We start from the raw sequence: 11,845 nt of genomic DNA on the forward strand, positions 1-11,845 counted from the left end.
AGCCTGTGACTTTTAGCCTTTTCTGAAAGACACACTGTTCAACCTCTGAATGCAATATAAACTCCAGATTATATTATTAATGCAATGGTAATAATGATGATTATTTAACAATAGCAGTAAAATAATTTCCCTGCTCCACACTCCCCACGACATTTGCGCATTCCTTACCTCGCAGGAATCCTCCATTATTCTGAGGATTACCCAGAATCTAGTGATGTGACGTTCTGTATCGAGGCTTCGGAGCGTGTGTCGAGTAATGGAGGGGGCGTTTCCGTGAAGCGCGTATCGAGGCTTGCTTCATTTATGGGAGGAGCTGAAAATGATGACGTCCGAAGCCTCGCTGCCCGGTTGTACCACGTGACTGGTTCAGGAAGCGGTTCGAACTTTGCCGCAAATAATCATTTTCCATACTGCCAGTATAAATATACACAGTATACTGCCATCACTACAATATACATGTTTTACACACTACTTTTGTTGTTGACATTTACAGGCTGTGTGCAAAATGCCACACTCTTCAAATTCATGCCAACTAATATTTTTACGTCCAGTAGGTGTCCTACTAGAGCAAATGAAGCTTCAAGAAGCTTCGCGTTGGGGTGAACCAATTGGATGAAAAGCTTCAGTGCTTCATGAGGCTTCATCTGCCCATCACTACCAGAATCCCTTGCCCTTTGTGAATGTTGCAGGGTGACTTTATATATATATATATATATATAAATTTTTTTTTTTTTTTTTTTTTTTTTGGTATCTACAGATACCAAAAGGAGGCAATTCTGTAGTATGCATTTCATTGGAGATATTCAGGTTTAGAAAGGTGCTCTACAGAGGACAGTTGTGCATTGCTGGTAGTCAGGAGGATAAGCAGCTCCCGACTGTCAGAAATGCTCTGTGCGGGTAACAAAGTCGGCTCAATGCACATCCAGGAATCCGTGTGAAAGAAAGGTGTCGCTGCAGCTAGGCTCTCAGGATAGTGAGGCTTTTATTTATATTTGCATCCTGGTGCGTTAAAACTAGCAGCCTCTGTGTCCCGCTTGGATCCTCATTCCGAAATTTCAGACATTTAAATAAAATGGTGAATTGGCTAGTGATGAGGAGCCACTTAGCTCCGTAAAATGAGGTTTGATTAAATTAAACTCTTATGAACAGCTATGAATTCTACCTCTCTGCTGATGTGTTCCAAACAAACGATGCTTTCTACATTACCAAATTGTGTGCTAACTACCTCACACCGCTGTGTCTGGGATCTGAAAAAATAAAAAGTTAAAAAGATATACCTTGCGGCAGTTGTGAAGTGCTGATGAAAATACTGTGTGTGTGATGGGGTGTTTTTATATAGGTGGACTTGGTTTCAGTTGGGTTCTGAGATGCTGATATAAAGAGGAGGTTGTAAAGAGAAAGGTGGAAAAACTATGGTGGTTCGGTTAGTCAGTAGGAGGTGTAATTGTCTGCCTGTAGAGATAAAGGTGTGGGGTGTAAGAAAATGTGAAAAACCTTTGGAGGTTCAGTTGGACATGGTTTCAGTTGACCTCTGACATGATAGGATAAGATAATGAAACTGTTTGTAATTAAAAATGTGGAAACTATGGTGATAGGTTTGTAGCTTGAACCTATTTGCTGGAACGTTAAGGACAAAGCAAAAAGCAAGACACAAGGCACCAAAGTTCTCTGGTTTACTCATGCATGAGGGAGACCTGCCTGGAGCCAAGCGTCGTCCCACCACTTGACCTCTGTCAGACTCCCAGCCAGGTCCCCCATAGCACTCCTTTTATTGTGGTTACATGAATATGCATAGGGTCATTAACATATAACATCTTACATAGGTATACATGTGAACAAAGAATACTGTGTGTGTGTGTGTGTGTGTGTGTGTGTGTGTGGGGGGGGGGGGGGGGGGGGGGGGTCAGAGTGTGAACCCATAAACGACTTCCCTAAACCTGCTGGTCTGGAAAATCCAACAGTTCATCTAAACAAAAGGCACTTAACCTAAAAGAGATACAGCCACGTTTATCCTCCCATAAAACAATTAAACGAGGTACGACCTCTTCAGGATGTAGGTGTGCATTCCAGTGTGGAATACACACCAAGCCTTTGCGGCCTGCTAAAGATCACACATCCTGTCACTACACAATTGATTATACACCTCTAAGCATATATGGTTAAATATTTCTAAGCATAAATGACAATCAACAATACAAAACCTAACATATGGAACTACAGTTGGGATGTGTGCTGGGATGCTCTTGGTAAAGGGAGCCTCTTTTATTGTTTTATGAATTGTTTTGCTGACTGTTGGGGGCCTAACTGTAACCCACTCTGTCTAACTGTTGCAGAGTTAAGAATATGTGGTTTTAGAAGTATCACAAGAAAAGTTTATTTCTAAAGGAATACCTGTTGTTGTTTGTGGTACTCTATTTAAAACTATTAGCCTCTGTGTCTTTTCGGAGCACTAAAGAAAAAAGTAAAATGCTCCTAAAGTAGTTAAATCATCCATGTGTGATCAACAAGCCTCTGTGTGTTTCAGAGCACTAAATAAAAAGCAGAATGATCCTAACTAGTTAAAATACCCCTAAACTAGTTAAATTAAATCATCTATGTCTAAATAACTGAGCTCTGAGACCTATACAATCCTTTTAAAAATAGTTTAATTAAAACACATAATGGTTTCATTAAATAAAACTCTATTAAACACATGTAAACTCATATGACCCCTGAACCCACATGTACCCACATGGTGACTCTTTTGCTGATAGAAGCTGGACAGAAGTTTGGACTGTGTTTAGAAAAAAGTTCCCAAAGTAAAGTGAAAACCATCAGCAAAATACTGACTGGGAAAAATACTGATGCTGTTGTCAAGACAATTAAAATTAAGGTAAATTACAAAAGCAAAAGTAAATTTAAAAAGAAATTAAGGTAATTTACAGTTCATATCAACAACTAACTTGTTATACTTAAAGCAGACGTCAAAGGCAGGGAGTATCTTGGTTTATAGAGTCTGTCCCTGAGAGTTTAGAGGTGCATAGAAGTTTGGTCTCTCTCGTTTCTTTCTCAGCACGACCGAAAATAAATTCCACATCAGCAGAGTTAATAATGCTGCTGCTGCTGTCAGGAAAATTAAAATATTCTTCCAGTCCTTTCTCTCTTCTTGTGGTGGTGAAGTTGATCTCTGCTCAGCAGCTGCTGTAAAAGACATGAAAATATCTACTTGTGAAGAAATAAAATGAGAACCATCATGATGTTTGACATGAACAACACTTCATGTTTTTCAGTCATAAATCATAAACATGGCAAATAAAAGTTGAACAGAACATAAATATAAAAGTGATTGTTCAGTTTTGACTTGTTAAAACTTACCAGTGACGTTGAGTCTGCAGCTCGCAGAGCTGAGACCATAATCTGTGTTTACTTGACACTTGTATTGACCCGAGTCCTCAGTCCTGAGTCTGCACAGCTTCAGTCTGATTCGTTCTTCTCTGAGGGCGTCTTTGTCACCCTGAACTCGTCCTGAAAACTTTTCATCCTGAGACTCTGAGACTTCAGCACCATTATGGACACGATACAGGACTGAGAGTTTATCATCAGTTATCAGTTCACAGTAGATGTTTAGATATCTGCCTGTTTCTACTGTGAACGTCCACTCCAGTGTGATGTTGTAGTTCTCCTCGGCCTGGTAGGAGGTCTGAGTCACATTCACTACAACTGATCCTGTTGAGGAGACAAAGAGAGAGAGAGGAGCAGACACTCTGAGAACTTTAGTTTAGAGGTTTTGGTTTTAATTTTACTTTAAATTTTATGCAATCCATGAACTTCAAAAACAGAATGTTGGTGTGCTCTCTAAATCTTAATCATGCAGATGTTTTCTGAAGTTTCCATAAAGTTTGATGTGAAGTTTTAGATGTGTTGCCTCAGGCTTCTCCACTGTCCTCTAAGTATTGAAATCTAAGTGACCAGGGAAGTACACAGAGGGATTTGTAATGTAAATTATTGCTACAAAGCATCTCTCCATACAGAGATGCTTCTTCACACTTAAGCTTGTGCATGTTTTAATCAATCAATCTTTATTGACAGACTTTATGTCCATAGTTCTAAACAAAACAGAACAGATACACCTTAATAAAAAATATATGAAATATTTGTACAGATATAAAACCACAAAATACATAAAATACACAATGACTTAAAAGAAATCAGTAAATACACAATGACTTCAAGCAGTGCTTCCTCAGACTGGATGAGTAACGGGAACAACTCACTGTCACATCTGTGTGTTAAAATTTTACCGTTAGTGGAGCCATGCAGTCGTTCTCTAAAAGTGAACATTAACTTCCTTAAAAGTGCTTTAAAAATCCAAACACTCTCAGCTACTGCTTGTAAGATGACCTCCGGAGGTAGTACATAGCTGTGTGCAATAAGCTTTAAACAAAACGAGTCACTTTAACTAATTTTCTCTTAAACTTCAGAGGGATACCTTCTACGGAATATGGTCTAAATGGACAGACTATGTTAAGCATATGAGGTGTGATTTTGTGTATGATGTTACAACCCTGAGTACTACGTAAACCTACCTGCCCTGCTGCCTCCTAACCCTAGTTTTTTTTTTCTCTTCTTCTTTTCTTTTCTCTTCTTTTTCTGTCTTCTTTATTTTTCAATTATAAGTTAAAATGTGACAGCAAAGAAAGTTTAAAAAGGCAAACTACTGTTATTGTCACGGTCCTGGGTCTCCTGACCCAGCGTTTTTAGTTCTTTGTGATGTTTGTATTATTGTACTTGTGAGTTATTCTATGGTTTCTAGTTTCGATCCCTTGCCCTTCATGTTTCTCTGTGTCCCCTCTGTTCTGTGTAAGTCTGTGTCTGCATGTTTGAGTTTCCCTCTGTGTATTTTGGTTCATTGAGTCCTCTGCCTTATGGTTTATGTCTCTGTGTTTCTTAGTTGCTGTCTCCACTGTGTCAAGTTCGCGTCTCTGTGTGATCCTTCCTGTTTTACTTTGAAGGTCCGTGTCTTATGTGAATGTGTCCTGCTTTGCTTGTCTCGTCAGTCCTGATTTCTCCCAGCTGTGCTCTCCTTCTGTGTCTCATTCCCCCTCGTTACTCCCCAGTGTATTTAAACCCTGTATTTCTCTGAGTCAGTGTTGCGTTGTCCCTCATGCTGTGTGGATCTCCCAGTGTCTCTCTGTGAGTTTTTAGTTTAGTTTAGTTTAGTTTGTCCTACCAGCAAATAAAGTTGTGATTTTTGAGTTCATCCCCTGAGTCTGCGAGTCTTGCATTTTGGGTCCAACTCCTGCCTGCCGCACAGCGATTCATGACAGTTATGTTCAACAGCTGTCCCAATAAAAGACATAATAAAAAAAAATAAATTACCGTTAGTGGAGCCATGCAGTCATTCTCTAAAAGTGAACATTAACTTCCTTAAAAGTGCTTTAAAAATCCAAACACTCTCAGCTACTGCTTGTAAGATGACCTCCGGAGGTAGTACATAGCTGTGTGCAATAAGCTTTAAACAAAACGAGTCACTTTAACTGGAAGTGAACAAAAGCTGAATTTGCGTGGAAATGCATTTGCCTGCACATCGAGCTTACAGCGTTGTATCTATACGTCATCATCATTTATTTGATCAGGAATAAAGTGACTGAGGTATTTCACCTTTTTATGAACCTCGAGGGTTTTTTGGACCGTTTTAACAGAGGGAAATTTAGCTGTTTGTCCTGCTTGGCTCTACATATCAACACTTTTATCAGCATTGTTCTTTATATCATATTGCACAGCATATTCAGAAGCTGCTGTAATCCAGCACTACTGGGACTTAAAATAACCAGGTCATCTGCATACATAGGATGATCTCTGTGAGGAAAAAATAAATCGATAGGATTTTAAAATCAAACTCACCTGCACAGGTAAAGCCCACGAGGGAGACAGACAGCAAAGTCCAGCAGAGCCACGGAGATGTTACAGCAAACATGTTTCACGAAGCACACTTAAAGTTCACAAACGGAAGTTATGTTGGGTGATGGAAGGAGTCGTGTTTTTGGTTCCTGTTTTTTTTATTTTTCCCAACGCCCATGCTTGTTATTGGATAAAGTGCTGTCGACGGTTCACTGGCTGTCTCCCTGGTCACACCCCCTCTCATCGCTGACAGATTCTCTTACACATAAGTAAGGTGGCTGATTAGGAGCAAAGTGCCCAAACGATGTTTTTGAGCTTGGAGAAGAAATTGCTCTTTACACACAGAGCAAAGGAAAACCGTTGCCAGATCTAAACTGGCTGTGTGACTGTGGGACAGGTACAGGGACATCCTGTGATCGGGATGTTCCTGGTACCAAGGAAATTACCCCACGTTACTCAGCCAATCAACTAATCGATTAGTACAATCATGATCACATTTTAAATGTCACATAGCGGCATAGCGCATAAACATGTCACATTGTACTTTAAACACGTTATACAAAATTACAAAGAGAATGGAGAAAAATGCATTTTTAATAAATTAAACATTTTTGTGCATTATTAAAAAACATTACTGAAAAAGATGTCATATAATATTAAAATATCTAATATGATCTGATAAATTTGCCAAATTAACATCTGAAAAAGAAATATCATCAGCTGTAGCGTGTGGCATTATGACTGATGCACATTCTCCCAAAATTCATGACAACCATCTCTATAAGACGTAAAATCTAAAATAATAATAATAATAAAAAACAGCTAACGATGCTTTGGCTACAGCCTGACCTAGTGGCAGATGGCTGAAGACACAGTGGGAACAATAATGCATTTGCCATAAGTTTAATTTTTAAAATAGCTTTTATAGCTTCTTTTTTTTTTTTACTTTACACATAACCCATCCATAAATCATCTTGACTACATGTTATTTAAATACATTTACAAATATAAGCAAAGCTATTTGACACATAAAAAACTTCCATCAGGTAAAGTGTTGATCCTCCAGGTGAGTGAGTAGAGTTGAGTGTGTGTGTGATCAGAGGTGAAGCTGCTTCCTGCTTGTTGATGTTTGTTTCTAAAGATGTTGTTGATGAGACTTTGTAGAAAGCAGCTGGTCTGAGTGATGTGATCAGAGTGCAGTAGATAATGTCTGACAGCAGTTTGAAGAGGAAATGGATTCTGTTCTGTTCTTCACTCATCACCTACCTGACAGCTGACACCTCACACCTGTTTCTCTCCTGCAGGTCAGACAGGAGGAGACACAGAGGATGGAGGGAAGGAGGGTGGAGGGAAGGAGGGTGGAGTCAGTAGAGGACGTTATGGGCTGATAGCTTCTGGTTTGTTACTTCTCGTGTTCATCTTTTTTTTTGTGATTGCTCCAAAACTCCCAAAGAAGAATTGATCTTCTATCTTCTGAGGCATCTTTGCTGAATAATTGAATAATTCAGTTTAAAATCCATCTTTATCCTGGCTCTTGGTCCATCCCCTCAGCTGACCATCATAATTAAACCGCTGTCAATTAAATAGTAATGAATATTTATTTTGATGTTGAGAGTTAAATTATTATTCCAGATGTTTTGATGTCACATTTAAGATGTTTTGTCATTAAAGTCTTTGGAAACGAAAAAAATTTTTTTTTGCCCAATTTAGCATCTGCATGACATTCTGGCTTCACTGCATTTTAATGTATTTGTCTGCTGACTTGTTCTTTTAAATGTCAGGACAAATTTCTACTCAGATCATCAAATATTCACACAGTACAGGAAGAACTTAACATTTTTCACACTCCTTCTGACCCCTATTGTGTGGATGATTCCCTTTCTGTTACGTCTCCTCCAGCACAGTCTGAGTCACGAAGCGGCTTTTTGCACAGAACGAATCAGAGGTCACAGCTCCAAAAGTCAAATGATATTTTTTAAAATAGTTCATTTTTGTTCCTGAAATTCAGAGCATTTCTTTAACTCATAACTAAAACATAAAGGGTTAAGATAACACAAATTTATCGTGTTACAGGGTTAGTGTTGGTCTCACGTCTCTTAGCCTCAAACCATCCAGACAATTGAGTTACTTTGTATCAAAGCCAATATGATGCTAAATGAAAGAAACATTTGTACCATGTTAGATGAGGGCACTTTGCTTATTTCCTGCAGGAAGTTTCCTCTGTACCCTCTGGTAGTAACTGAAGACCTGACACATGTGAGAGTGACTCATTGTCTGTTAGCTGACAACTAATAGCTGGCAGCTAAAATCAAAAGAAACACTTTAACCCTGAAAAGACTTTCCTTTTTGGCCTAAAAACAAAATGACGTAACAAACAGCCTGTGTGGATAAACCCACACTGAAAGTTTTCACAGACATTTTTTATTATTATCAGTAAAAACTGACTGACAGCCACATGGGCTCAGCAGTACTTCAGACATTCAATTCAACGTTTCAAAGAAGAAAAAGCTCCACGCTGTTATCAGAGAAAGGTGCAAAGACCAGCCTCTGTGATGGTGTGGAGGATTTCCACATATGTGAAGACACCATCAGTTGAGGCTTCCATCGCCCTCGTGAAAAGAATCAGGAAGAATTTCCACTTGTACATTTGTAAAAATGAGTTTCTTCATTTTCAGAAAGATTAAGATGTGAAATTAAAAGGTGAGGGGTTGCAGGCATCAATTTCTAAATGTGTTTATCAAATAGAAATGAGTTTGTTACTAAAAACACTGAAAATCTTTTCTCTGTTAATTTGCCTGTTAAATTAAAGTTAAAGTGAATGACCACATTTTAGTTTTTATTGCAGTTTTAGAAAGCTTCCCAATGCTTTTGAAAATGGGGTTTGTAAAACACAGAGCATTATTAATATCTACATATATTTCTATCTATTCGTGTTATACAAAAAGGACTTGTATAGAACAGACATACAAACAAAAGGTTCTTGTATGAATGTGTGTGAATGCGGAAGTTTATATAAAACATTTGAAATGCTCAGGTCAATTACAAAAGCAACATATAAGAATCAGTTCATTTACACAGCTCATATCAACATGTAACTTGTTATACTTGAAGGAGACGTCAAAGGCAGGAAGTACCTTGGTTTAGTGACTCTGGATGTTTACAGCTGTACAGAAGTTCAGCACTTTTTTCTAAACACAGTCCAAAGTAAAGCGCACATCAGCAGAGCTACTAATGCTGCTGCTGCTGTCAGGACAATTGTAATAATCTTCCAGTCTCTCTCTTCTTGTGATGTAGCTGCTGTAACAGACAAATAAAATGAGAACCATGTTTGACATGAACAACACATCATGTTTTTCAGTTGTTAATCACAATCATTGCACATAAAAGTTTAACAGACCATGAATATAAAAGTGATTGTTCAGCTTTGACTTGTTAAAACTTACCAGTGACGTTGAGTCTGCAGCTCGCAGAGCTGAGACCATAATCTGTGTTTACTTTACACTTGTATTGACCCGAGTCCTCAGTCCTGAGTTTGCACAGCTGGAGTCTGATTCGTCCTTCTCTGAGGGCGTCTTTGTCACCCTGAACTCGCCCTGAAAACTTTTTATCCTGAGACTCTGAGACTTCAGCACCATTGTGGACATGATACAGGAGTGAAGATTTATCACCAGTTATCAGGTCACAGTAAATTATTAGATATGTGGGGGATCTGCCTGTTTCTACTGTGAACGTCCACTCCAGTGTGATGTTGTGGTTCTCCTCTGCCTGATAGGAGGTCTGAGTCATATTCACTACAAATGATCCTGTTGAGGAGACAAAGACAGAGAGAGAGGAGCAGACACTCTGAGAACTGGAACCAACCTGTTGTTGTGGTTTTAGTTTTAATTTTACTTTAAATTTTATGCAATCCATGAACTTCAAAAACAGAATGTTAGTGTGCTCTCTAAATCTTAATCATGCAGATGTTTTCTGAAGTTTACATGAAGTTTGATGTGAAGTTTTAGATGTGTTGCTTTAGGCTTCTCCACTCTCCTCTAAGTATTGAAATCTAAGTGATTAGTAAAGTATACAGCCTTTGCATGCTGCATTGTTTGTAGCAAGATGACCACAAGGGGCAGTATAGATCGGTGTCCATTATGCTACAAAGCCACTTTAACAGAATCTGAAAAAAGCCAAATTTGTGTGCAAATGTATTTGTCTGCACATAGAACTTACAGTATTGTCTGTATATGTCATCATCCTTCATTTGATCAGTATTAAAGTGACTGAGGTGTTTCACCTTTTTATGAACCTCAAGAGTATGTCAGTTCAAATTAAGCCGATTATCCTAATATACTCCCAGTGTTACAGGCTGCCAGCTGTATGGAAAGGTCATCAGCACATAAATTAAATAAAATTCAAGACAAAATCCCACCCTGTCTGATACCACTGCTAACACCAAAGGAAGCAGAAATACTGCTTCCTCATTTAACCTGCATCTTGCCATGAGCGTACCAGTAAGAGAGAATCCTCACAGTGTATCCAGGTCACGGTCGGATTTATATTAGACTATTTTCCATAGTTACAGACAGACTTTAACATTATTTATCAACAATTTTGCTACAGAATATTTTCTACAGTTTCCAGATAACATAATTGTAGTTTTGGTCACATTGAGTGAGAACTCATTTCTATCTGTTTAGTACTTTTACAATTATGACTGAAGGGTTTTGTTTTTAAATGAGCTCCTGTGAGTTTCCCTCTGTGGATAAATAAAGTGTTTATCTAAATACCTGCCTGTGTATGTGCAGTATTGTCCTCTTCTCTGTCATCTTCCTCAACTGAATGTATTTACATGGGAATCACATACACAGCTACCATCAGTAACATGTACTGTACTCATTAATATGACACTGCAGTCTTGGCAATAACACAGAAAACAGCTACATTGGCATGAACGTCTTACATCTTAATTCTGCTGCGAAGACAAAAGATTATTCTGATTCATCATCTCCAAATTCCAGATAAATAATCACTGGCATGAATTTAGAGTCATTTCTACAAAGAATAAGGAACCTTTGCTTTCGGTGGTTCACCCAGGTTCCTGCTTTTTTGGGAAAAGGGGATCCAGCTACTACACAGAGGGTCACCAGTGATTCATGTTAATCGTACAGAGCTGAGGGGATTTAAGGAGTGATGGTTGAAGTAAATGTAGATTTTCTATTATCAGAAGTGTCTGAAGGATAAATCAATAATAATAAACCTTTACAGCAGTTTGTCCATGTTTATCTGACACCGCTTTAAAGTCTTTTACAGCAGACTCTTCTCTTCACAGCTTCATTATACAAACTGTTATGTAAATGTGTGTGAGTACATTTAAAAACTAACATCCACTTTCTCACATGACAGAAGAGTTTTGTTGACAGGAGACCTGCGTCCTCTCTGTGAGTGGCCCAACCTAAAGCAGCTCTAACATCTAACAGCGTGTAAGAAATAAATCGATAGGATTTAAAACCAAACTCACCTGCACAGGTAAAGCCCACGAGGGAGACAGACAGTAAAGTCCAGCAGAGCCACGGAGATGTTACAGCAAACATGTTTCATGAAGCACAGTCAAAGTGCACGATTCCCATTATGTGGATTGTTAGGGAGGTTACTAACCTCAGGTTAGTCTATCTTCTAAAACCTTTACCACGCCCATTCTTGTTTTGGATAAAGATGCTGTCAATCATTTGTGCCGCTGACACTGGTTGTGCCAACCGGGGGGAGGAGTTCTGTTGCTTCACCCTCAGTACCTCGCTTGTAATTGGAGAAGGGAACTTTTGCTTTGTTGGCACAGACAGTGTCAATGCTTGGCAGCAGGGGCGGATAAAAGTAATTAATGCACAAGCATAAATAATGGCGATGACTTCATAAAGTAGGTCCACAGCAGGAGGATAGTGATCAAGGGAGCCACTGGTGTTTAGATATTTGTGTCAGGAAATCA

At 38.8% G+C, this 11,845-nt stretch overlaps 1 protein-coding gene across 2 annotated transcripts; it reads right to left on the minus strand.

Annotated features, from left to right (window-relative positions):
• Nucleotides 1-8,878: 8,878 nt before the first annotated feature.
• LOC113017273 (programmed cell death 1 ligand 1-like) lies at nt 8,879-11,485 on the minus strand. 2 transcript variants are annotated; one of them, XM_026160448.1, is made up of 4 exons: nt 11,384-11,485; nt 9,549-9,683; nt 9,324-9,473; nt 8,879-9,177 (listed from the first exon to the last, which is right to left on the minus strand). In XM_026160448.1, the coding sequence occupies exons 1-4, from the start codon at nt 11,454-11,456 to the stop codon at nt 9,056-9,058; spliced, it is 480 nt and encodes a 159-aa protein (XP_026016233.1). In that variant the 5' UTR covers nt 11,457-11,485; the 3' UTR covers nt 8,879-9,055. The 2 variants fall into 2 exon arrangements, with proteins under 2 accessions (XP_026016233.1, XP_026016232.1); XM_026160447.1 differs by having other exon boundaries at nt 9,324-9,683.
• Between the last annotated feature and the right edge of the window lie 360 nt (nt 11,486-11,845).

This window comes from Astatotilapia calliptera, unplaced genomic scaffold, assembly GCF_900246225.1.
Source record: "Astatotilapia calliptera unplaced genomic scaffold, fAstCal1.2 U_scaffold_1, whole genome shotgun sequence".
NCBI lineage: Eukaryota > Metazoa > Chordata > Actinopteri > Cichliformes > Cichlidae > Astatotilapia > Astatotilapia calliptera.